A 27393-nucleotide genomic window follows, 5' to 3' on the forward strand; every position below is an offset into this window, starting at 1 on the left:
AGGCAAACAAAGAGAGAAATAGTTTCCATCTCTTTTTATTCTTTTCTAAATGAGGTGTGCTAAATTACTCTTTTAGGGAGACATTTCTTGCAGCCTTGCCTCCCAGTGCTACCAAAATGCAATTAGAATAAATGCATTGAAGTAGGCACTAGAACAGCAACATCAACTGTTTCCATATGAGTGTATATCATACCTTCCACTTGCTCTTATAGTTATTATAGTGAGTTTATAGCTATAGATTTATATGTTGTGATTTGCTGCTTATATTTAAGGTTTTATGGTTACTGTTCTGTCAGGCCACATTTGTTATGCAGCAAGTTCACATAATGACAAAATACAATAAGACAACATCAGTGCCGACATCAACTATAAAACACAACTAGTGCAGAAAATTGAAATTCATGTCAAGTGCAGCTATAGCAAATACTAATATGCGGAATGCAAATGTGTAAGGAACGCAGCCAGAGTGCCAAGTGCTATTACATAAGCATATCAGTAACACTTGCAATGAAAGAGACTTGCAGTCTTTTGGTCCTCGAAGCAGGTTACTTGAAATGACAACCAAAGGACGATCAGCTTCAACTCTATCTGGACTGAAAGGTTCTGGCAATCCAATAGCATTAGCCCTGTAAGGACCTATTTACTGTAAAGGACCAAAAGTTTGGCCTGACTCTTCCCTAAGAGCTATTTAATGGCCATTTAATGGTTAAATATGTAAGATTTGTGCATGCTTGCGTGTTTATGTGACATTTATGATGTCATATAGTAATGTTTTTAACAGTTGGTCGTGTTGCACATTATTGCAGCAGAAGAGAGGCAGTAATGAACATGGAACCAACCATTTCATGAAGTTTTTATTCCTGTACTCTTCATAAACAATAAGTTTACAGGCTGTTATTATGGATGTAAGCAAACACAACATGCTAGCTCTGAAATGGAGGTAGCTAATGACTTGCCCTCAGTGCAAAACAGACACAAACTTGACATAAGGACATGCCAATATTTCACATTTAATCATTGGACAATCAAGTCTATTCCTGTTGGACAGTTTTATGTTTTCATACACTAAAACAATGATGAGTTCAATGAAAGAGTCATCATCTCAGTAGAAGCATCAAAAGAGTTAAATGTGTTTCTCAACAAGGTCATTGTCAACACCTTTTATCATAGTCGACACAGGTGACTCCTTGTGATCAATAATCTGAAATCAATAAATAAGAATCTGGCAGGAGTCTAATACTGAAACAGAAAGACCTGTATGCAAATGGTATGCAATTGATTTTGCTGTTCCTTGACCTGCATAGAGACCTCATTCATAATAAGTTTCTCAAATAACTTTTTAACTAAAGGAGCCGTAGCTACTGGCCTAAAATCATTAATACTATAGGGGTATTATTCTCAAGTGAAATGGAATGTTTCCAAATTATCTGCTGAAGTTTTCAGTAATTGGCCACAGATATTTTCTGGTGCTAGACTCTTAAGTCTTAATATGTCTCAAGAGGTTACTCACTCTCTTCACATCAATATCAAATGCTGGAGAGGCTATGGGCTTTTCTGTTATCTGTGCAGTAAAATTAGTATTACAAAATAGATTAAAAAAAAAAAAGTTAATCAACCAGTTGTTTATCTGAGTTAGAACCAGCTGGATTGTCTGCCCTGTTGAACTTATCCTACAATCCTGTCATAGTTTTCATTCAATTCTAGTCTTTCTTTAAGTGGCTGCTGAACTCTTATACCTTGTTATGAGAGGTCTCAGGTTCAGATCCCAGACGAGCCCCCATTTGTTACAACCCAGCTCTACTAGGGGAAAGAGCAAGTAAAGGAGGTAACAAAACTAGGTGGAATTTTTTTTTTCATTTTCAGTCCCCATCACCTTCTTTAATGTTCTCTGTAAAGTTAAAAACATATTTTTTTAAAAATTTTACCAAGCTGAGCCTTACATATCAAACTATTCATTTGTATGAATGGAGTAATGTGAACTGATGTGTATGATATGTGCATGTGTCTACTCTGTTATTAGAAGACATAGAGCTGTGGTCAGTGAAGGGTTTATTAGTATGAAGTGGGTTTATCAGCTGACTGACTTAATTTAATCCATCCATCCATCCATCCATCCATCCATCTATCCATCCATCCATCCATGCTCTCTATGTACAGACTGACTGGGGTGGCCAGAGGACCTTGCAGAGGAAGTGGACCACCTTCCTCAAGGCCAGGATGGTGTGTTCAGTCCCAGAGTACGAGCTCCACCTCAATATTCTACGCAGTGTGTTTGTACTGCAGGGACGAGACGCTCAAAGCAGTGTTTTTTACGGCATCTTTGGCCTGGAATGGTAAGAAATTCTGTTTTTATTCCAAACAGTTTATATCATTGAGTCTGAAATGTCAAATTACACAGTGAGATAAAACATCAGGCTTTCACAAACTTATCATTATTTTTTCAATTGAACTGCATTTTTTTTAAAAAACAGAGAAAAATCAAAAACAGGATGCACTGTTGGAGGAGAAATGTTTGCTTGTTGTTATCTTCTGTTAAGGGAAGACGGAGCAACTATGCATTATCCACAGCTCACAGTGATGAGTAGGTATTTATTTGCTGTAGTGAAATGGATGGGGCAATGATAAAGTGCATTGAGTTGCTTCAGAAGTGGAAGGTGCAGCAGAAAGTGTAGACAAGCATGATGAATGTTTGCTTAGTGGTTTTCCTTTCTCAGAAAAGCACAGTACTTCATTCTGATGAGGATGTATAGCAAATCTAATATTTATCTAATATTTCATACATAATATATCAATTGTTCCACTTATTTTTTCAGTTATTTTTTACTTACAGGGGAGTGTTCTTTGAGTAAATGTCTTAGGATGTGAGTGTTACCACAAATGCTAGTGGATCATGTCAGTTCTTGAAGGCGATTCACAAATCTTGAGTCTTGAGTATAAGGCTTCAAACCTAAAAAAGATTGAAGCCCCTTTTAAACTAAACAGAAAAAAAAGTTTAATATAATCTTTAAAGGGGTCATATTTTGCTAAACCCACTTTTATTAATCTTTGGTACATTTATTTGTGTTTTTGTGGACCCTAATAGTTGAAAAAGTTTGAATTTGAACCCTCCAGGTGCTACAAAGCTATCTTTATATTCATTTTGGCAAAAATCAAGTGGATTTCTACAACCTGTTTTAATTCCTGCTTAATGTGTTACGTCTATAAATAGTTGTGTCACGACATTTGCATATATAAGGTCAAGACTTCAGATGAACATTTTTCCGAATACACCATAATTGTTTGTCAGCAGCAGCAGTTGTAGTCCATGCTGAAAATATGTGCAAACTTCGAGCCAATTACCTAAAATGTTCAGTTGTTGATTGAATGGCCAGTGCTCAAAACGATCTTTCTGATGTCATTACTCAGAAATAGGGTTGAAGATGGACCTGTGGAGTTTAATTAATGAAGAATTCACTCCCAAGCATAGGATTTACAGTTTGTGTAGACCACAGGGAAATCTCAGGGAATGTCTTAAAATGCATAATTCCATTTAAAAAAAGCTAAATATCACTCCTTTAAGTCAAGGACGACATTCAGCACAACCTATGACACTATTCCTATACCTGATTAATGTTATGAGACAGACATGATGATCACAAATCACAAATTTGCATTATACTAAGAGCTAAGAAGAATAGCGATCAGTTTTATGAAGTTGACGAATTAAACAGCGGGGTAGTTCTTTAAAGAACCAGATAAGCCTGATGTGACAATGTCAGGACGACGGCTGCCAGTGGAAAAGCTGGCAGTGCGGTGAGTGTGTGTTTATGCTGATATGCAGAGTCATGCTGCATAAAACTGTCCCAAGGGTGTTTAGATCCAGATAGAGAGGATAACTTTGCAATGGGCTGGTAATGTTATCTTTTTTCTCCTTGCGTTCTATTTCTTTTTCTAAATGCCATATTTCCTTGAGTGGATATTCAATCAACCTCCATCAGTCTACCTCCCCACCTGCTGCAACAGCTGTAGTTTTTCCTTTCTTCGCCTTTTCTGCCCGCCTTGTCCTGCCTCTGTATGCCTGTTGTGCTAAAAAAAAAAAAAGTACACCTGGGAGAGTAGTAGTCATCGCTACGCATTAGACACAGTATGAGTAAGCCCTGGAGCTATACTGCTAACTAGCTCTGAAGAAAGATTCTGGTTTCACTTCAATCTCATTTTTCTCACATGAATGGTTTTGAAAGGTGATGTGGACACACAATGGCCTAAGAATGTGACACAGACACCCCCCCACCCCCCCATGACTAATATCACCTGTAGGGCTTAAAACTAAGGGTTACCTGGTCCTGATCCCTAACTCACCACGGAGTTATTTTATCTGACAAAACCCTTTCTTTCACAAAAGCTTTGGCAAAACCACAAATGGGGTCGTTTTATTCATGACTCACGGGGAGTGGATATTCTAGTGCTGAGTGTGCTGTTGAAAAAATCTGAAAACAAATATTTCCCTCTGGAGTCGAAGATGGGAGTTGCTTCGGGGGAGATAAAGAGAGAAAATTACACACCTGTCAGTGATACCACTCCCACGTGTTCATTCAGGACGAATTGATAAGAGGAAAATAGAATGTCAAAAGCAAATTCCGCTGCCTCACACCTTCAGTTTTTAGTGAATAATTACAAAACAGCTCTTAGTAGCTTATTTACCTTTTCCTGTCAGTTTTCTGTCTATGATGTGACATGTGTTTGAAATTCGATCGTGGTGGCAGGCGCTCCCCAGATAATAACCTCTCAGTGTTTATTCAGTGTTGAATCATTAATCCTGAGTGTGTCCTCTGGATGCTGGGGGTGGGGTGTTGTCTTTCAGGAAGAATATCAAAGCATCTGCTATCTGCCAGTATGCCTTCTCAGATGTACAGAAGGTTTTTGAGGGGCCCTACATGGAAGTGCAAGACTCAAAATGGAGGGAATATACAGGGAAGGTCCCAGAACCAAGACCTGGATCGGTAATGTTTACAAATCTGTACCACATTTAGTCCAACCTACAACATAAAGCACTGACATTATCTTCTCATCCATCCAGTGTATAACAGATACGCACAGATCTCAGGGCATTAACTCGTCTCGAGACCTGCCGGACAATGTCCTCACTTTTGCCAGAAGGCACCCACTGATGGCCAGTCAGATACATCCAATAGGTGTACGCCCACTCTTGTTCAAGAGGAGTGTCAACTATGTCAAAATAGCTGTGCACAAGGAACCAGCACTTGATGGAAACATTTATACCGTTCTGTTTTTGGGAACTGGTGAGTTACTTTTTCACATTTTCATAATTCGAAATGAGTTGTACTACATCGTGAAGTGCCTGGTTTTGCTTTTATGTATCATTTTTCATTTTAATAAGGATATGAATGTCAAGAATAACAAACAGATGAAAAGCTACCACTGCCTGCTGTGTGTCTTTCAGTACCACAGAGGCATGGAGAGAAAGATACTGCAGATTTCATTTTACAACATCATTTCACTTTATTTGTTGGTGCAGAATATGTCCAGTAAAAATCATTTTGATTTTCTGTTTCACAAAAGCAATTGTTTGTCATGTGTACACGAGGTTTCTGATCTAGAAAACAAACAATGTCTTTTCATATGTAGATTCTGAAATGAAAATCATTCTTTTGTTTTCTTTCCTTTAATTTCTGATACATTTACAAAGCATTTTTATGTTCAGCTTTTTTTCATAATTTTTGTTGTAAGAACATGAACAATAAGAATAAGAAGAGAAGAAAAGTTTTTTTCTTGTGTTTTCTTCAGCATTTGTCATCAGAAGATGTTCCTTTCTTTCTTGTCTTTGAGGTTAAAGTGAGTGAAGTTGATGATTGCGCTGATTTTGATGGTGCTGGCAAGAATAGAGTACATTGGGTATCTTTATTAAGTGAATTAGTGATGAATCACCCTCCTGCATTCATCATACATCAGTAATAACTCAGTTTTATACATGATCCATGAGGATGAACGTAGAAATACTGATGCATCACAAAAAAATAGCACATTGGCAATAGTTTAGAGATACCTGAAATTTTTAGCATCGCTCATGTCTTATTAAAAAAAAGCAAAGACCCCTGGCTCCTGACTGTAAATACAATGAATATTCAGTCACTTAAACAATTGATCAGCCCTTGATTGTTAATCAATTATCTTGTTTAACAAAAGGTTCAGACTGTTAATCAATTGTTTTGTTTAACATAAGGTTCAATGTTTTGTTTCAGATGATGGCTGGCTGCACAGAGCCGTAAACATAGATGGGGAAATGCATATCATCGAGGAGCTGCAACTGTTTGATAAACCCCAGCCTATAGAGAGCATGGTCATATCCTCAGCACTGGTATGTATGATTGTATGTAAAGGTATTTATGAACAAATATAAACCAAATATGCATACACTGCAAAAAATGATTTCTAAGAAAGTGAAAAAAGCCTTATCTTTGGAACATTTGTCTTATTTTTCATTTAAACAGAAAGAAAAGCTTGCCAATAATTTTTTGTCATAAGAAAAATATTCTTATTTTAACTTTTTCTTAATAAGATTTTCCAGCTAATATCAAGCCAGATTTTACTGTAACAAGTTATGGCAGTATTTTGCAAATTATCCCAGCAAAGAATCAACATTGTTTTCCTTATTTTAAGACTGAGACCACTTGCACAACTTCTCCATTTAAGAATCTGAAGCACTTACTCTTATTTTAAGACTTAAATTCTTATACCCAGCTCAGTCAGAGACTAAAATTCCTCATTTAAAGTAATTATGTCTTAAATGACTATGGTTTTATTTCTTGTACTAAGTACTGTTTGCTAAAATTCTAGCATTTTTGTCTAGTTTTAAGGCACATTATGGTTTTTTAGTTGATAGATTTTTTGCGTGTTTTAAGAATTCTCGCCAAGAATTTTTTTCTTACGCCACTGGGAGATTTTTTTGCTCAACATGAGCCAATTTGACCAGATTCAGGAATATTAGGCTTATTTCTAGCAGGACATTTTTTACAGTGTATAGTCTATTAATGCTAAAGCTGTGCTAATGAGTATGTCATCTTAACTCGTAAAGACCCAAACATCCATCATCAACAAAATACACTGACTGACCTAAACTAAAAAATAAATAATCCTATCATTACATGTAAATAATTGAAGTAAAATGCAGTTTGTCACTGTTTCATGATCAACAGATATGTCCCATTTGGACATTCAGAGGCTTCATAGTTACCATGGAAACACCATCATCTTCAGTAACATTAACTGACCAGTAAAACCCATGGAGTTTGACAAATGACAGTGGTTGGAGACACTACTTTTTAATGTTCATTTAAACATATATTTTGCCTAAAAAGTCACTTTTTCTTCAGTTTTCTCTCTTCTGATATAATAACCTTTGAATTTACTCTGAGCTTTTGTAAACATCAATATGATCATTGAATTAAATATAAAAAATATTGGATTTTCACTGGAAAATGCCGAGGATAATATTATAGGAAATGGTTATAAATCACTTTAGGTCTTTAAGGGTTAATAGCTTCATAGGAGGTGCACTTGCAAATCAGAAACAGTACAAACAGTAACATTTCAGTCTCTGTTCTGTTTTAATCATGAATTTCTTAGATTTAACAAATCATGTACTTTTGGTAACTGTATGTTTTATAGACCAGTAGGAAGTAATAATGATATATTTCTTGCTTTCCAGAGGAGTATCTATGTTGGGTCCTACTCTGGAGTTGTCCAACTACCACTGTCAGCCTGTCATAGGTACACTTCATGTTATGACTGTGTATTTGCCAGAGATCCCTTCTGTGCGTGGGATGGGAGGAAATGTGTGGCGATATCTTCACGTGCAAGACGGTGAGAAAACTGAAACTATATGCATCACCCGTACAACATTTTTAGTGCAGATGGGCTGACGCTCACTAAGGAAAGGGGTGTAAAGTGGAGATCAGTGTAAACACATGCTGCTTGCACAAGCGGGGTTTGCAAAGATTTGGCAGAAAACAAACTGCATTCTTGTCGAGACAGATCAATTTGCATTTCTCCGTCATGGATCCTGGGTCTGTATTTCTGAAAATCCCTTCCTCAGTTCCACCTGTTCACAGTAGCATCCTTCATTTCCTTGACAAACTTCAATTTTTGGCCGCCTTCTATTTGTTCTCTATCTCACTGCTGGAGGAATTTAGTGTCAAATTTTTTCTAAAACTTTTCTAAAAACAAATTAAATATAAAGTATTTTATTTGGGCAAAAATAAAGACACTGGAATCAAATGGTGTGCAGTATCAGTATTCCCTAAGAGCAAGAAACTGACCTTTTTATTGTTGTTTTTATTGTTTTTATTGTTGTCTTGAAGTCAGTAATAAACCTTAAGCTTCATTAATTTAACACAATGAACATTTTTGCATTACATGACCTTTTTGGTTGGTGATTAATTCTCGTTTCTGTGCTCAACAACTGAAGTAAACCCTTATTGAATATTTATGCAGTTTATTTTTCCTGCCAGCAGAATTTATATGCAACTGTTGTTACAAACAGCTGCATATAAACTAATAGTATTTTCTGCAGATATTGTCAAAGATTATCCTAAAACACGAGCAGTGCACATTTTTTGCAACTTGAATCAGCATTTATGTAAAGTCACTGAAATGCTTGAAAGGTTGAAAAGTTTGGATTTAGACACATACATACACCAATGAATTTTGCAAACCCTCCTAAATAAACACACTCACTGACACACTTGCATACAGTAGAAACAGATAGAGGCAACCATTTCGCACTGGGGACTGTATGTGCCTAATTTCATTCACTCTGCATGAGCGAATTGCAGACATCTTAATCTTCATTACCACAGCAGACACATCAGCATCTCCTGTGGATTTGTTTTCAGTTTAAGACAAAGCATCACTGTTGGAGAAAGAAGCAAAGATATGTAATTCTTGCAAATATTTGCATAATTCTAGATCTGCTATTTTTACTAGAATAACCTTTCTTCAAAGAGAGGCTAACTATTATTTCTAGTGTTTTTCTTTCTGTGTATTGGACAAAAGGATTCAGGTTTCTTCATCTTACACTGAATTCAACAATCTGATTATAAATTCCTTAAAATGTCTTAAATTAAACGTATCAAAAACTTCAAAATTGCTTTTTTTAAATTTGATACCTGCTGCATTTTGTTGAAGAAGAGGCTCAAACTGGGTTGAAAACTTTAAGAATAAAATAAGAAAGTCCAGTCTCAGTACAAGGGGACAGGAAATAGGTGTTGAATTACATCCATTGTGGTCTTTAAGTCTTAGTGTAACTCACTGAAAGCTCCTGGAACACTGGAGGTAGAGATAGAAAAGTTTTGGCAGAATTTTATTACTGGCCAGCAGCAGTAAAAAAATGTAATTATTTTTCAAACTCCTGACAGAAAGTTGAAATCACCTATTTCAGGTCAAACCTAACCCAGGATATCCTGAGGGGAGTCAGAGGCTGTAAGGACAATTCAGGAAATGGTACGTATTACAAAACACACACTAAAAGTTACACACGCCTCACACAACATGTACCTGTTATATGTTAGAGAAAGTGCTACATTTTCCATTCATTTGCCATCATTAATTTGACACCTCACACAGATTATGGGATTTAAAAAAAGTCTGACACATTGCTCTTCTTTGCTCTGCCTGACCACACAGGCATTAATAGCTATTAAGGGATTTCATTAAATGTATGTACCTTACCCATCCCCCAACTCCCTGCGTACATGTTTTAATCAGTTCCTCTCTTGCCGGAGGTCAGGTGGTCACGCTGGCTGCATCGCAGGCCTCAGTACATTTAAAGAGGCTTATGAGTTGTGATGAAAAGCGATGCTGAAAGGTTGAGCGGCACAGGTTGCTCACCTCCACTTTGAAAACGTAACCTGGGTGACCTGACATCTCTTTCTATTTCAGCTCTCTGTCCTATTGGATTTTTGTTGATCCGTTTGTCTCCAGTTTGACTCCTTCTATTTTCCCCAACATTCACCAGAGTAAAATGTGGCTGTATGTTTTTATAAGTCACAAATATATATGTAATCAATCACAGTGTTTCTGAACTAAAGGCCTGTTTTGTTATGGGGGTGATTTGGGGTACTAGCACATGCATTTATTTTCCCTTATAAAATATAAAGGAAGCAGGATTTTTAATTTGATCACTTAATATTAGGTGGTAAACAGGCTCATTCATGAACAGATCACTACTTTGACCCTCAAAGACCAAAACAGCCACTGGCGAGCAAAGTCATTTACTCATCTAAAATGATTAATAACTTTTCAACCAGTAATTCTATTAATGCATTTGAATTATTCAGGTAAATGGAAGAAGTGCTGTTTTCAGCTTCTTAAGAGCATCAGATATGACCTATTTGGATATTCAGAGGCATGTTTTTATGTTCTATTAATGATATAGTTTGCTAAAAAAAAAAAAAAAAAAGGTAACTTTTTCTCAAGTTTTGTCTTTTTGATATTATAACCTTGAACTTCACTCTGAGATTTTATGAACATCTACATGGTCAGTAAATTAATTATAGGGAAATATATACAAAATGCAGAGACTAATATTATAATACGTACTAAGTCACTAATGAAAGGTTTAATGTAGAGAAAAAAATCATTTGGAAGTTGCTACAAAAATAGATCTAGGTCTTTAAGGGATTTATACTGTTATGGTCAAAGTAGGTCAGTATTCTAGTTTTCAGTCAATATTCCAAAAAAAAAATCTTTCCAACACAAAATATGTGTGATATGTCTTGAATATGCAGGAGTCCTGCTGGAGCACATAAGAGCTGTTAAGGTCGAGAGGTTCATGAATTAAATCTATCATTGCATGAATGAGTTCAACATGTGCATTTAAAGAGACTACATCTCCCTAATAAAAGTTACAAAAGAGAATAAATGTCTCTATAAACAGTAAGTGTGAACTCAAAATCAATACAACATGCCTGAAAGTATGTTGTATTGCATTTTCTTTTTACACAACATTATTTCCACCATTAACTTTTACACAGTGTAGAAATTTTGGTATCTGTTTGCACGAATTATGTGACTAATGCTCAAATTTTCTTGGTGGGTGACCTCCCAGACCCCCCCCCCCCCCAATGTAAATGTGTTAATGTATTTCATCCTCTGTTGTTGTCAGTTGTCCATCGGAGACGTTCTGTTTTGTCGGGCGATGATGTGCTACTTCAGTGTGAATTACGCTCCAACCTGGCAACTCCACGCTGGACCCTAAATGGCAAAGAGCTCCAGGGATATGGCCTGAATTCAGGCTACCGCATCGGCACAGATGGCCTTCTCATAATTGGAGCTCGTGCCCAGCAGAGCGGGTCTTACCGCTGCTTTGCTGTTGAGAACTCCGTCTCAGTGCTGGTCTATCTGTACACAGTTAGGGTGCACACAGACCCGTATTTCCCAGTGGAGCCTACAGTTACAACTGAACCCACCACCATTTCCAGTCCGACTGTTTTCTCTACTGTTACCCCCACTGAGCAGCCCCTTCCCTCACCTCCTGCTCCAGTCCCTCCAGGACCTGAGTACCAGACCTACAGGCACATGGAGGCCGTGTACATCTCCTTGGTGGCAGTTCTCGGAGGGCTCTGCCTGGTACTGACTGTAGTGCTGTTATATGTGAGCTTCTGCACCAGACAGGCTGCAAGAGACCGGAAGTATTCCCAACAGGGGCTTCAAGTCCTGGGGGAAACTGAGAGGAAAAGGAGCTCCCATTTTGAACTGAAGACCATCTCAAGTCACTGCAACGGCCGTCACGGTCGTCGCTCCATCTCTGTGCCGACGTTCGACGACCTGGGAGACAGCTTCCTCCAGATAGTTTCAGGTGATTGTGAGTTGTCACCGAGTAAAACACCTCCTCCGGCTCCTCCTCTCCCTATGCCACCTCCGCTACCTAACATGGATTACGCTAACGGGCTGTCAGCCACGCTCCCCAGTGTCCTGCGGAAGATGAACGGCAATAGCTACGTGTTGCTTAGGCAAGCCGACGCTGAGGGCATGTCACCGCTCTACCACTCCTTCACAGAGGAGCTGAACAGGATCCTGGAAAAGAGGAAACACACACAGCTGGACCTCCAGCCTGATGAGAGCTCCATCTAAGGACCCCCAGCCAGTGTTTTTGTCACAGTTATTTATTTTTACCCTAGTGGTGATCCATAATGGTGGGAGAAAACTGACTGTTGTATCAAAAGCCGCTGTTGTTTACCCAGTGTCAGAGTACCTGCAGGTTGAGTCCTAACCTGATGTGACATGTGCAGCGTCCTGTGACTCCCATGATAAATAGCCCTTGAAAACTGAAAACACTACCCACATAACACAATTCATGAAGTGGAGATGTGAAAAATTTGGGCATCTATCATTCTACCCAATGCCATAAGAACTATGAATAAGGAGTCCAATGATGCTACCTCAGCGTAGATGTCCTGGAGGTTTTGGAAAGACACAGAGGTACAAAATGGGACATTTGTAAAAGACTACAAGTATTTTTGAGACTATTGAAGAACTCATAATATTTTCAGTGCCGTATCATCAAAACTAAAAGTCCACCCAAAATCTATAGTTCAAGTATTTTTTTGTGAGATGGAAACAGTGCATTAGGATGAACTGGACAAAACAATGAGGGTCAGTACAGGTGGTGGAATGTATAAATAACATTGTAACTCAAGTACAGCACATTAGATGATATTTTGAGGTACTTGTATTTGAGTACTCCTTATTTATGCAACATTATACTTGTGCTCCACTACATCTCAGAAGCAAATGTAGTATGCTTTAACCCACCACATTTGCTTTAGTTTTTCAGATTACAGTCAATCATCCCATTTCTGTTTAGTGAAATCATGTATCTCTGGATGTTTGTGACAAACTGAAGCATTTAGTGTTTCCTGTATTAACAGTTCTTCTCTTTCTTTCTAAATAAACTCCTCTTGAATTAGCTGGAAAACATCTGTAAAGGTGCAAACATGGCTGTCATATATGTTTTTCGACTTTTTTAGAGATACCTGGTTCTCACAGGACAGTGATGCGACAATGATCTTACAGAATATGATGCATTGCTGTAAAATAAACCACTAAACAGAGTATAAATTAGTTCAAATGAGCTCAACCTCCATCTATGGCAGTAAAATACACCATGCTTAAGAACACAGCAGTGATATGAATAAAAAACATCACATAAATAAAACACTAATCATTTTACTGCACAGTGACACATTTTCTACTTTAAGTATATTTTGATGATATACAGAATGTGTAGTGGAGTACTTTCACACTGTAGTATTAGTACCTTACTTAAGTAAAGGATCTGAATACTTCTTCCACCACTGGCTGATTTTGAACATACAGATGGACAAGTGGAGAGATTAGTTATACCACAGAAGTGGTTGAGTGTTAATTTAGCATGTTTTGATCCTTTATTGGCTTTTTAATTTTTTTAATCATACCAACAGGTATCCACTATGATATTTATCAGACATAGATAGATAGATGCAATAGGCTTGCAGCTATTCTGTACAAAAGAGCAAGACACAAATGTTTTGTCGAGCACACACATGTATGTCATACACAAAAGATAGATTTTGAGTGGACTGTTAAGATGCTAGTTTTATTACACAGGTGGTACAGTAAGACAAATCATACATTTCAGTATATTTAAATTCCTCTTTTCTTCCTTTACTGTTTTTTAAATGTAAATAGCAATAAAAACATCACAGTTGCAGCTGTTAGTAGCAATGTGTTGTGCCAGTGCCGATGGAAATACCCGTAGCAACTCAAAACATTAGGTTTATTGCCCTGCGTATTTCTGTTTTTAGCATTTGTGTGAGCAGCAGTATGAAAAGCTTCTCGGTTCAGTGGAGGAGGCTAATGAAGATCTTTAAAGGAGCTGTCAGTTTGTGGTCAGATTGATTGAATTCACTGAAGACCACATACTGAGCTCAGGAGGCTGAGAGTAAACCGCAACACACGGAAAAACAGTGTGTGAAACTAAGGAAAATGCATATTTGCTGTTTTATATTTATACACCTAAATGTGCTTCTACTTTGTCTTTGCCAGACTGAAGCTCAGACCTATTTTGGGAGATCACGCATTACAGTCTTGCATTTTGGGGAGACAATGCAGTCTGTTCCTATATCACTTAAAGAACCTGTCTCTTTGAAGGAAACATAAGAGCTTTAATGCTTCAAGGGGAGAACATGGATTTGTTTAAGTTCCTATTCATTAAGACAGACTACACAATTTTAAGTTTGTTTGGTCTTTACTGTAAAAATGTAAGTGGAATCAGAATAGAGAGGACTTTCAGAGTTAAAAACCTGCATCATGTTACCCAGCATCCTATCCTTTGTGTTTATGTGACATTAGTGCATTGCTAAAACAACAAGAACTGCAAAGCCTACAGTATTTCCTTGGCAAGGTTACCAGTGCTATGATTAAATTGTTCATGTATAACTTAGATGGAAGTGACAGAAATTAATCTCTGAGTACTTTGTAAACGTGTCACGACCAGTAGTAAATAAAGTCTGTCTTCATAGCAAAGTGTTGAATCAGCTCTTGTAGCAGCGGCTCAGCAGCAGACCTCTCTGGTGACTTGCAGCATGCATCTGTCAGACTGTCGCTGACAGTAACAGCAGCTCTTGGCTTTCCTCCACTGGGCTTCTTGTCTGTTTGCATAGAGCACTGTCATCTCTGTAGGTAGAACTAGACAGAAAACAGTTGACCTATGTGTCCTGGTTAGCTATGCTGGGAACAAATGATGATACAACAGGACAGTGTCGGCAAGAGCTACTTTGCAGGTTTTCAGCTTTCTTGCTCATCTTCATCCCTTCTCACTCTGTCTCCTCTGCTGCCTCCTTTCTTTCCCTGTCTCATCACCTCTGCATGAGGGAATCATCTATTACTCTCAACATTCACATTCACCCTCTGTCTCAAGGACCCTGCTGAGTTTACAAATGGCCGTGGCAGCATTTAATCAGAGTCTGGGTCTGGTAAAGGTCTGGAGACACAAAGGGGCTTCTTTACAAAGATAAATAATACTCTCAGATTTACTAGTGGTGTTATGTTTTAGTTTCTTACAATTTCTCTGACATATACTGTAAATGTGAGACGTATTCACATTAGATGCAGCACTATCAGGAATCAGAAAGGGTGATGCGTTTCTGATTAGTGATACTGTGATGTGAATTTTGTAGCTGCACCTGACAAGTACTTTTAGTAATGACTTACCTGCCAGTATCTGCTGTTATTTTAGAATTAGGTGATTCCTCATACAAACCCCTAATCAGAAAAAGTTGGGATAGAAAGGAAAATTCACATCAAACAAATGATGGTGACTTCCAAATGTCCTTGGACTTGTTTTTCATTTGATATTGTATGAAGACAAGATATTTAATGTTTTGTCTGGCCAACCTCATTTAATTTATAAATGGAAATCATTCTTGTCATTCAGGGTTGCAAATACATTCCAAAAAATGTGGGGATGGGGTAAGTTAGAACTAGAAATGGGTAAAAAAAAACAATAGCAACATGAGTAGAAAGTTGTTGATGAGGATCAAGTGATTTGGTACAAAAGCGGAAAAGCTTCATCTTTCTGGAATAAAGATGAGCTGATTATCAAGTGAAAACCATTGAAGGTTGAATGAGGTTTATATACACTCTCAACTTTTTCTGATTCAGGGTTGTAAAAATGCCAGAAAGTAAGGTAATTGTGTGGTTAGATTAATTTTGCAGGTTCAACTATGTTAAATAATGACTCCGTTCAACACACTGTTACTTTTACATGTATTATATTAAATCTCCCATCATCAAGTTTCTTCATTTTCTTGGCGATGACAACTTTTAAGGACAATCCTTGAAATGCTGAAAGCTTCGTATTGAGTCAGTGACCACTGCTGCTGCTGCTTCATCGTCCCTGAAGGACAATCTGTTTACAATATACACTGAAACTGCACTGTCATATAAACTGTACTACAGGCTGTAGATAAAAATAGCTAGCCAACTGGCTACCAGCAAAGCATTTATCCTTTCACTTCAGTATGACTCATTTGTTTAGATGTTGGCCAAAGAAACTAGTGTTAGTAGAAGATCACAGTTTGCACTGCTGTCACTGGAGTAAAATTTATGTAATATACTTTTGTAATCACTTCCTTTCTTGTTGGTTCTGTTGACTTTCATATGTAGATATTGGACTCCCTGATGTGGTCTTATTGTTTGAAGTGTAATCATGCATCTTTTATCCACTTGAACTTTTGATTGATAAAAGGATTTTATATTCATTGCTATTACCCATACATAAATATAATATGCCATATGTACATATATTGACTTCCTACGACACATTAAGTGAAAACAACCATGTGGACATAAAATACATGAGTGACACCTATTTGAAATCAGAACAATTTCATATATTTACATACATGTCTAGCCAATACAAAATCTATTTTAATATACTTTCCTATGGCTGTTTCATAAATGTAAAGCTTCACATAAGCCAGAAGGATGTATGTGATAATAATACATCTCTGTATTAGTAATATACTGTATATGGAAACATCGTTCTTGATACGGGGCATAATGTCATATATTACATTTCCATATGGGTATTTCCACTGCTTTTGTGCAGATAAAAACAACTTTACATTATATTAAGCTTAGAGAATAAACAGTCAGAGTGAACACCCCTGAGGGGAGGTCAAGAAATGACATGCAAAACATGTTCACAACAAATCCTACTCTCAAGACGCTACTCTGTGATGCGCTGCTGTTTTTAGCTTGTGGCAATCAACAAGGCCACTGCCCCCCCTTGGGAAAAGATCCCTCAGGATCACATATTAATTTACATGCATATACAGCATTAGTGTCACAGAGCTGAGATATAACACAAGTTCATTGTGGTGAAGGGGGCAAAAAAGATTTCCAGAGCAAGGCAGTAACTTAGCAACAGCATCTTTATTTAGAGCCTTTATGTCCTAGTATGGGTCAAGCTGTGCCACTTCCTACTGGAGATGGTATTATTGCTCTGATATCCTGTACAGTAAAGGCAGGAAGTAGGCACGAAACAACAAAGCCACTTCCGAAACATGACAACTCGAAGTCACAAAGCTCAGTTGGATAGGCAGTGAAAACCAGAAATACAGTATGTACAGTGTATGTCTGAAGGCAATTTAGATGCAACTCATCCTCTCTCTCTTTAAGTACAGATCTTTGGGAGTGAGTGAAACCATCAGCAGCATTGCACTGCAGCAAATTAACTTTACTGTCTCTCACTCATCACCATCTGCAGTCATCTCACGCTGCTATTCAATGTAATGTTCAGATAGCCTAACCATTTCCTGCATCCAGAATAATACACCAGTGGACCACTATCCATCAATCACTTGGAAGTAGCAATCTGTCCTACGGCACCTTTCACTTTCCTGCATGATTTGTATTCCTTTCGCGCCTAGCTTTTGGCCATATAGTCTTTCACACTGAGGTCATGCAGGGTCAGCCGGAAAACTTTGTGTAGTCAAAAATGATGAATTCATTGGGGAGAACTGCAAAGAAAGCTGAGTTGTTTTGCTAACATTCATCTTTTTAAATCTGAACAAATCACCTGCTGGAGAGAACATTTTCTTTTAGTTGCACAGCCACCACAGAGGACAACTGTGTGCCCAAGGTTAAGAGTTGTCCCTCAAGCTATCATCCAGCCATCTGTCATGTCCATTTAGACTCTGGAGCATTTAAGTTGTGCAGTGAAAAAAGCCTTCAAACCTCATCAGTATTAAACTGTAAAAACATGCTCATTCCCTTGTGTCATGCAAATAAAACAGAAGTACACCTGATGTGTTGTGTCTCTTATGCAAACTTAATGGTATACAGATGACTACTGCGTTCACTGTCAGTTTTGCTTCCCTCTGACAAACCCCAATAACACAATCAAAACAACCATACACATTTGCACAAAAAATTATTTATTTTTTCATACAAAGTTCTGTCTGCTGTAGAGTGCTGCTCTTAAAAACACAAATCTGCAAATAACCTTGAGATTTAAAACAGTTATGATTTTTAGTATGCTACCTAACAAGCCCTGGTGCATTCATGTCATCTAAGGTACTACAGAGAAGGTACTTGGTAAAACAAGATGAATGGATCTGCAGCTAATATCAGACAAGAAAAAAGCAGATTCAACCTCTAACTGTTTCTTCAACAACCATCCTCAACAAAGAGATTAAAAATGTGTTGCCAAGACTAGAAGCACTTTATCTGAGATTTAATTTAATTAACAGACACTCCACCAGCTTGAGAACAAAAGACATATTTTATAACAGCAACACAATAGAAATAATCTAACTTCCTTTTGCCCTAATTAAGTCCTTATTATGTCTCCTATTTCTGCGGTCTGATGGGGCCGATAGATGGGGGCCGGTTGGTGAACGGGTGCCACTGGCCCTGGATACTGGGGCTGTCTGTGTGAACACGCTTGCGGATCCGGATGATATCCAGGCCAGATTGATTTGTCAGCTTGGTCAAAAGCTCTGAAATCTGAGGAGCCGTTTTGCTTGTGATAATTTCTTCTCTCACGTTGCCATTTACTGCAAGGAGGGAATAGAGAAATTACAGAACATGGATGAGTTTACATTCTGTGAAATATAATTATTTCAATGACAAATATTCCATCAGAGGCAGATTTTCAGACTTGTGTGGCTTTCCCCCTCTGCCGAAGGCAACAGAGAAGTCATTAAATAGAGTCACAGCGCCCCCTACCATTTTATAAGCGTTATAGCAAATACAATTCCATTCTTTGTATACAGTTAGTCATTTAGTCACATTTCATAATTGTCCACTCACAGCTCAAACCACTGATTCATTTCTGAAAAAACAAAATGTATGCATTACAATGTAATAGAAGATGCTGTTAAAAACCAAAGTCATAAATACTTACAGTATTCTGCAACTATTTTTGGTATCCTGGATGACTGAGGAGACACATATACTACTGTCCCAGGGTTGTTCTTGGCATAATCCACAACTCCCTCTTCAATGAATTCCCTGTAGAAATATAAGAAGGCCTAATTAGTGGCTGAGTGAAAGGGCATGCTTTTATAATCATCATACACATTTTAATTTCAACTTTACCAACTAAACTAGAAACAGGCCTACCACAGATACTGATCAATATGAAAAGCTTTGGATATTTGTAATTTTGTTCTATTTATTTGTGATTAAACATTCTGGCTCCATTATATATTTGTGAAACAAGTATTTGAGGAAAACCTTCAGCCCCATGTGTAAACAAAATACACAATTTGCTCAAGTTTACATGATTTGTGAAAACACCTAGTCTTATTACTAGGTGTTTTCCCCTTAGGGACCCCTCAGGCCATTTTTGTACATTTTTCTTTTTTGATTTAGTGATCATGATGGCTGTGTTACAGTTTATGGCATGTATTTCTGCAAAGATCATTGTTTTTTTTTTTACTTAAAAACAACACAAATGTCAGTTACTGTTGCAGGTGTACTACACGCTACTGAGTTTCACACCCTCTGGGAACCCCAGAGCACTTTTCACGTGAGATTAAAAAAATCTGGTTTCAATTTAAGTCAATGAGGCATTTTTTGCTATGAAGGTTCTGCACTGCATAGAAACCGTTAATGTATTAAAATCAGTGCTATTGCTTATCTTTGACATGTTCAAGACTCTGATATAAAACACTGCCACATCCCTCCAACATGTATATGAAAAATATCTCATATTTTGTGTTTTTTTTAATACAACAAGTGGCATTACCTATCAAAACTGACATTAAAAGGGTTAGAATTCTGTCGATTATTTTACATTTGCTAGTTTTGAGCAGAGCCGAAGTGCTTTAAGAGATTTATGCAGAGAAAAATAATGATATATGATTCTTGTATTACAGTTTTTACATGTATCCCCAGAGGTTAAAATATAAGGTTCCACAGAAGTTAAAGACATTATATATTTGATAATTAATGACAGTGCGTATTTTTTCTTACTCACTGTTACCTTTAGAAGCATAAAATAGTACCTTCCTTTTTATTAAGCTGCAACAGCAACAATATCAATACATTCATGGAGCAAAAATAATACTCGAACTTGGGTAAAAAGAACAAAATCAAGTGACAACTGAGGTATGTAAACCAACAACACTATTATAGACAACGGCCCAGAAAAAATACTTAATATGGGCATAAGGAAGTGCCCTACATCATAGTAAATATGGTAACAGTTATATCATTCATATCTTATACAATATCAGAGGTTTTAAATGCTCTTTACCTGACTCCTAACGAGCTCTGTGCCTTTTTGGAGAAGATGATGGAGATGCGTTTGAGCTGGCAGACATACCGACCCACACCGTTTTGAAGAACACTTTTAAGGAAACGACTCGGAGTCCCTCTGGAAGTCATTTTTATGTATCTACCGATAGTTAGCTAACAACCGTACATACCGTCGAAGTAAACGGATCGGTTTAAGCTACTAAACAGCAGTAACATTTGTAGAGGACGAGTTATCGGACACGGACCATAGCATGTACAGCCGGTCCGTCAGCATTACGCTCCGGGGTGAAACACGTAATGTATGAAAAACATCCAAGATAAGTAAGGCTTAATGTCTGCGAATATCCAAAAAATCGAGTATGAGTTTATCTGTAATTTAAAAAAAAAATACACTATAAGTCTGTAAGCAAAATTGTTGAATACAGTATTACATTAACATCAATTTTAGTGCGGAACCCTTCCTGGTATATTTCCCACGGACTTGTTTTCAAAGCGCACTGAAAGCCCGGGCCAGAGCGAGAAAAGCATGGAGGCAAACATGACCCCCAAAAGAACGTGTAAGCTAAAGTTTATGTGTGTTTTTTTTTATGTTCAGCTTGATTTATGTACGTGTACAAGTTTTGGCAACATTTTAGCTGAAGTCCTTGTGTATTCCGTGTGTGTGTACTTCAGTGAAATCTGTTTCTACTCCAGTCATTATTTCTTAGACTATGTAGGTCAGCAAACACGAAAACATTATTCATGCTTCTTCTGATTTGAAACTTTACAACTGTTTGTTTTTGCTGATGTGTCTTTGTGTTTTGAATGAATTGCAGTTTCAGTGTCTTAAACAGATGAGTAATGTGGAGGAGCTTGCTGCTGAAGGGCACCACCTGTGTCCTGCAGGTGAGAGCCCCTAGGGTGTTCCACAGAAGACTTTTTACCTCCTTCAGTGTCAGACTTTTAGGCCAGAGGCTTATTCATAGACCCACTTCCGTCCAATTAATCCAACGGTTGCAAGGCACAGACTGCTTCTTGGCACATTGTAGGACCTATAAAAAGGATGCCAAGTCTACTGGAGAGTTCCCTGTCAGCCCAGTCACTGTCACAGATATCAAGCAGTACCTTCGCTCCAAAGACGTTCCCTTCCATGATGGCTACAGCTGCCTTCACATTCCGAGTATCTTTATTGAATCAGCAGCTGGGAAAGAGAGTTTCTCATTGTTTATCGACAAAACTACAGGCCAGTTTCTCTGTAAGGACACACTGGTGGAGGGGAGCTGGGAAGACCTCCAGGACTGTCTCGAGGTGATGCAGAAGGAGGAGCAGCACTTCCTTAGCCCCCATGTGCTGTTGGGTTATTCAGAGAGTGAGGAGGAGCAGGAGGAAAAGAACCGTGAACTGAAGGAAGTGCAGAGGATCTGGTCCACCTCTGTGCCCCTCACCGATCTTCCAGAGGATGAGGCTCAGCTTATTAAAACCATGTTCCAGGTGAGTGTATCTAAATGCAATGGTTATTTGAATGTATTTTACATCTATGCATGTCTTGGTGAGTCACTTTACTATGTTTACTCACCAGCATGTATATAATAAGCTTTATATGTTGCTTATTTTTACTGGATTTGGTTAAAATTTCCACTGAAGATCAAAGAAACTCTCAGGATACTTTCTTGAATGTGTTTTTTTTTTAAATAGAATATAGTTTTTGTTGAATTCAGTATTAGTATACACAAGTAATTTGTCACCCAACAGGGAATAGATCATTTTCCAATAATTGTATTTCCACAAGTTTCTTGTAACCAAATTTTAAGTTTGTTATATATAGTAATATTTACAATTTACTAGGCTCTGCATAAAAAAATGGTCCTCTGATCTTGCAAAATCTACCTGCAGACCTGAGAAAATCCTATTTATACATTTTTCCAAGTATTATTTGAATTACCTCTTTTGTATGGAAGAGTGTCAATATTTACTGTGAATATTTCAATGTTATATTACTCCATAATTGAAATATTTTTTAATAAGTGTTTGTTTGTTTGTTTTTTAGTTTCACTAGGTCTAGTATTATATTGTGTGGGTTTGTTTTAGTTTCTATCTCTGATGACTATTGATGAAGTTGTCTGTAAGACCCACTGAAGTTCAGAGAAGTATTTTGAGTTGAGGTTTATGGTTTTGCAAGACATGATGTCATGCAAGTTTTGGCATAGAATGATCCTTCACTTATTTGAGAACCTGACCACCTCTAGAGTATTTTTTTGAGTGAGTTTTGTAAATTACACAGGCTGATGAGGATTGAAAAAATGGTCGTGTTGTGTAGCTTCTTACGAATCAAATCTATACAAATCTCAGTATATCTCTCTTTAAAGCCAGATAAATTAAACCTGTGTCTAATGACTACTTGTTTGTGTTTTAGGTTACAAAGATCACTAATTCTACCTTTAAAAAGTTTGGTGTGAGGCTCTTCAGGCCTACAAAGAGTCTGGTTTTTCCCTGGTTTGGAGGACCGGACTCTGCTTTAAAGGGAGTTAAACTCTTGTCTGCCCAAATCACAGACACTGACAAAGTTACTTATAATGAAGCTACAATCCCCAAGTACAGCTGCTACTACAACTTGTTTGGCCTCCCCCTGGTGGGCCGTATGGACTCAGAGGTGGTTCTGACTGGAGGTGATTTGGACACTCTAGCTGTAAGCCAAGCCACTGGGCTCCCCAGCGTTGCTCTTCCACGTGGGGTCAGCTGCCTTCCACCGATCTTGCTGCCCTACCTCGAACAATTTAAGCGGGTCACGTTGTGGTTGGGGGGTGACATTCGCTCTTGGGAAGCCTCAAAGATTTTTTCTCGCAAGCTGGGTCTGAGGCGCTGCTTGCTTGTGCGGCCTGGTGAGTTCCGGCCATGTCCAGTGGAGGCCCTGGCCCAAGGGAAGAACTTGAGTCAAATCATCAACACATCCATCCCAGCAGCACATAAGTCCATAGTGTCTTTCAAGCAGCTCAGAGAGGATGTGTACGGGGAGTTAGTAAACACAGAGCAGGTGGCTGGAGTCAAGTGGACAAGGTTTCCTGAACTCAACAGGATCCTGAAGGGGCACCGCAAAGGGGAGCTGACAGTCTTCACAGGTATAAGAAACAGAAATGTTTAAATTTTTAATGAACCAAATCAATAAATATAGACACAAGCAGTGATTCTGGAGTTCAAGCTGAAAGATATCAATAGTTGGAAAATCCCAGCTCCATGAAGTAAAAGTCCTGGCATGTATTTGTTCCAACCCCTTGCTGAACCAGCCCATTTTGATGAACGCAACTCCTCATCCAGGTAGATGGGATAATTAGTGGAATCACCTGTTAAGTGAACAGGTAGAACCAATACATGGCAGGACTTTTACTCTGTGGAGCTGGGATTTCCCACCACTCCCAATATTAAATTTTTGAACCACATTAACAGGACTAAACACATTCATCACAGAAAAAATAACCAACTTTTTGCGCTGTTTAATAGCAATTATACAGCAAATTTGAAAGCTAGATGACAGTACAGTGATTTTCAAAGATTAGGCTGTGACACTTAAATTTCCACTGTCACATCCATCCACTGATGTTGCAATGTTATGTGAGAACACACTGATTAAATTATGATATACATTACTGTCAACTGTGTTAAGAGTGACAGGAAAAGATCAAATTCCACAAGAAATGTACATTTCTATTTTACTAAGTGAGGCCGGTAGTATAGGGGCTGCCATTCTCAAAAACAAAGCCCAGTTTAACAGTAAAAACTCAGAAGAACATTAGCCTATACTTCAGTCCCCATTGGAAAAGATTTTGATGTCCCTCACTGGCCACTTTTAAGACCATTTTACAACACGGATCAACATAAATATTTACCAGGTTTTGTAATGATTGACCAAACTCATCTCACTTCCCAGGTACTTGACAGAATCTTGTATCTTTCTCTTTCATTTATGAAAATATTTCTGATCAGTGAACCTGCACACAAATGGGGTTGAGTCTCCTTTGGCTGAAACTGAAATCTGAAGAAAATAAAAAATGGCAGCATTTGAAAAGAGATTTTTAACTTGTACCTCAAACTAACCACACATTTAAGATCATGGTATTTAAGACTTAATTTACTGACATGCTACTTTTATTGATTACCACTCATAAGACACATATCACAAATTATAGCCTTTTGTGGATGGCATGTGTAAGCTGTCAAAGCTCAGAACATAAGACCAATATTCACTTTTCTTATTTATTTTTCATGGTTTAGATCCTAACTCCTGATATGTCATGTTTGCTTGCCAGGTCCTACTGGAAGTGGAAAGACCACTTTCATCAGTGAGGTGGCTCTGGACCTTTGCATGCAAGGGGTCAACACATTATGGGGCAGCTTTGAAATCAACAACGTGCGCCTGGCTAAGATCATGCTGACGCAATTTTCCATGCAAAGACTGGAGGAGAACCTGGAACAGTACGACTTCTGGGCTGACAAGTTTGAAGAGCTGCCACTTTACTTTATGACTTTTCATGGGCAGCAGAACATCAAGTAAGTCTTGATCTCCAGCTTGCTGTAATGTCTTGGATTGATGTTGCCTTCTTATTAATTTCCGTAATGTAGTTTTAATGCTGTTTTAGAGACTGAATTTTATGAATGAACCAGCCATTCGTCATTTCAAATATATTCTGTAGAAATGACTTATAAGCCTGGATGTTCTTTAAATGTCTCCAGCACTTGCACTAATCAGTTGAAAGTAATGATGTATTTATGGCAAGTTAATTAAGGCATTAAACTTTTTTTGTAATAGAAGTCTATTAAAGGGTGAGTGATTGTTGAAATTAAACACTTTTGTTTTACTACTTACCAGGTATCAATTTTCAATTATTTGTTTGTTGCTTTATTTTCTATAGGACAGTTCTTGACACTATGCAACATGCCGTGTACCTCTATGACATCAACCATATCGTCATTGACAACCTGCAGTTCATGATGGGGCAGGAAAACCTCTCTGTAGACAAGTGAGTAAGAACTAAATCAGGGCAGGAAAATGGAATAGTGAGTTGTTTGGTTTATTGTAAAGGTAATGATTTCTACCTTGTTACTGTTTTGATGACACTATCAGACATTATTTCGGCAAAATTTTTCATCGTAATAAAAAGTTATAGAAAGTAATGATTTTCTTTGATATTCAGGTTTGCAGTGCAGGACCATATTATTTCAGCATTTAGGAAATTTGCCACCAATAGCAGCTGTCACATCACCCTGATCATTCACCCAAGGAAAGAGGAAGATGATCGAGAACTACAAACTGCATCCATCTTCGGTTCGGCTAAGGTGCTAACTTTTTGTATATATATTTCAACCTAACAGGTAAAAAAAAGTGCAACTTCATAATTTTATGTGTAAAAGCAAATAACAAATAAGTTAAAAAAAAAGTTGAGTGGAATTTTCTTCTACACATGACTAAAAGGAAAATTACCCAGCTAAAAACGGAAGCTAAATTAAGCTACAAATTAACTAGAACTAACAAAGTAAATTGCTGAAAATGCTTGAAATGTTGGCTTTTGTTGTGCTTGTATGTGTAATGTGATACCTTGTCTGGAAGAATACCTATAAATTATCATCCAAATTCTTATGTCCTGACACTCTTGACCTCTAACACCTCCTAGGCCAGCCAAGAAGCAGACAACGTCCTCATCCTGCAGGAGAAGAAGCTTGTCACATGTCCCGGCCGAAGATCCCTGCAGGTGACCAAGAACCGCTTCGATGGAGACGTGGGCATCTTCCCTCTGGATTTCATCAAGTCCTCGCTCACCTTCTCGACTCCCGTCAAAGTTAAGTACAAGCTGAGGAAGACCCCCAGCCAAGAAAATGAGGAGGCCCAGGAGAGCAAGGCGGCACCAAAGAAGGAAGAGGTAAAAAAAGAAAAAGTACCTAAAACAACAAAGACTTCACGATCTGTAAAGAATCCTACAACGGGAAATGAAACCATCCAGAAATAAAACTGATTGTTTTTCTTTCGGTGTGGTGGGGGATCAGTGAAAATAAGACATTGATATGTTTTATGTGAAACAATGTCAGACAGTTTTATGTCTGTTCAACTAAGCTGAACATTTGTTATGGTAATGCGTATAACTGTACATAATATATATTAAAACATGAGTTAAGGTATCTCAAATTCGCAGTAAAACAGTAAAAAATTGCGAAAGCCTTCATGTGGCCAAAATTTTTTTTATGGAATTACATACAGAAGTTTTCATCAGAATGTGATTAATTGTTCAACTTAGATGATTTGTAGTGTCTAAGGTTTTTGGGCATTACTATGTTATGACTGAATTCTGTAAAAGTATTGATACACTGTTTAAGTCCAATATCAAGCACGGCTGTGATTAAACCAGTTTAATAGTATTTCAAGCTAAAACAGTTTAACAGTATTTCAAGCTAAAACACTGTAAATGTCTGCATCTGCCTGCAGGTATTGCACATACTGATCTGTAATGTGCCTCATCTACTGCTCTTTTATAGAGACTTATTCAGTGTTTTTTAATTAAATGTATGAAATTCATCTTTGTTGTGGTGTTCTTACTTCTGGTCAGCAGGGGGCAGTGTCAGACAAACTCTGCCCTGACTAAAGACTTAAAGAATTGACAGTATAGCTGCCCTTATACTGTATTTACAGCTGGCTTTCATATCTGAGGATAACATGTGTTTGATTTGATTTCGTCTATAGGCTAACCACTTTAATCTAGTAATTTAACCCAGACATCTGTTATTTATTAGTAACAGGTGAGACGCTGCACAATCATGTATTCATGCATGCACACAGGCAAAATATCTGCTTGACTGAGCATTTTATTTCATCTCATAACTTACGGAAATTGCATTGTAATTCCCCTCTTCAATTAGATATAATATGCAAAAAACATGAGAATGCCCTTAGTTTTTGGTCCCTTTAATAATGTTATTAAAAAAACGAGTATAATTTCACACTGAATAGAGACAGGGATAAGAGGACAATAGGTTTTAACACAGCTACCTCATGGTTTCCTATTAATGACAGAAGGAGTGGTTTCCAGTGTCACCTTACATGATACATTATTTAGAGTGAGTGAC

General features: G+C 37.8%; 3 protein-coding genes across 3 annotated transcripts in view; 2 read left to right on the top strand and 1 right to left on the bottom strand.

The window, feature by feature from the left end:
* Positions 1-17844, top strand: part of sema4gb (sema domain, immunoglobulin domain (Ig), transmembrane domain (TM) and short cytoplasmic domain, (semaphorin) 4Gb) — a 54302-nt gene extending 36458 nt beyond the window's left edge. The window contains exons 9-15 of the mRNA XM_030121685.1: positions 2158-2333; positions 4841-4979; positions 5057-5279; positions 6240-6355; positions 7706-7860; positions 9437-9498; positions 11162-17844. Of these exons, the coding sequence (XP_029977545.1) occupies positions 2158-2333; positions 4841-4979; positions 5057-5279; positions 6240-6355; positions 7706-7860; positions 9437-9498; positions 11162-12129 (1839 nt within the window). The 3' untranslated portion in view covers positions 12130-17844. The remainder of the gene's footprint in view (positions 1-2157; positions 2334-4840; positions 4980-5056; positions 5280-6239; positions 6356-7705; positions 7861-9436; positions 9499-11161) is intronic.
* Positions 17845-17957: 113 nt separating this feature from the next.
* On the bottom strand, positions 17958-20571 carry mrpl43 (mitochondrial ribosomal protein L43). The gene is made up of 3 exons (XM_030121692.1): positions 20306-20571; positions 18950-19056; positions 17958-18599 (listed from the first exon to the last, which is right to left on the bottom strand). The coding sequence occupies exons 1-3, from the start codon at positions 20434-20436 to the stop codon at positions 18394-18396; spliced, it is 444 nt and encodes a 147-aa protein (XP_029977552.1). The 5' UTR covers positions 20437-20571; the 3' UTR covers positions 17958-18393.
* Positions 20572-20806: 235 nt separating this feature from the next.
* twnk (twinkle mtDNA helicase) lies at positions 20807-26480 on the top strand. Its single transcript, XM_030121688.1, has 7 exons — positions 20807-20864; positions 21123-21777; positions 22700-23402; positions 24588-24828; positions 25191-25298; positions 25473-25614; positions 25950-26480. Exons 2-7 carry the CDS (start codon positions 21148-21150, stop codon positions 26280-26282), a joined length of 2157 nt encoding a protein of 718 aa, XP_029977548.1. The 5' UTR covers positions 20807-20864; positions 21123-21147; the 3' UTR covers positions 26283-26480.
* The last annotated feature ends 913 nt before the right edge of the window (positions 26481-27393 follow it).

The sequence above is a fragment of the Sphaeramia orbicularis genome, chromosome 19 (genome assembly GCF_902148855.1).
Source record: "Sphaeramia orbicularis chromosome 19, fSphaOr1.1, whole genome shotgun sequence".
Taxonomy (NCBI): Eukaryota; Metazoa; Chordata; class Actinopteri; order Kurtiformes; family Apogonidae; genus Sphaeramia; species Sphaeramia orbicularis.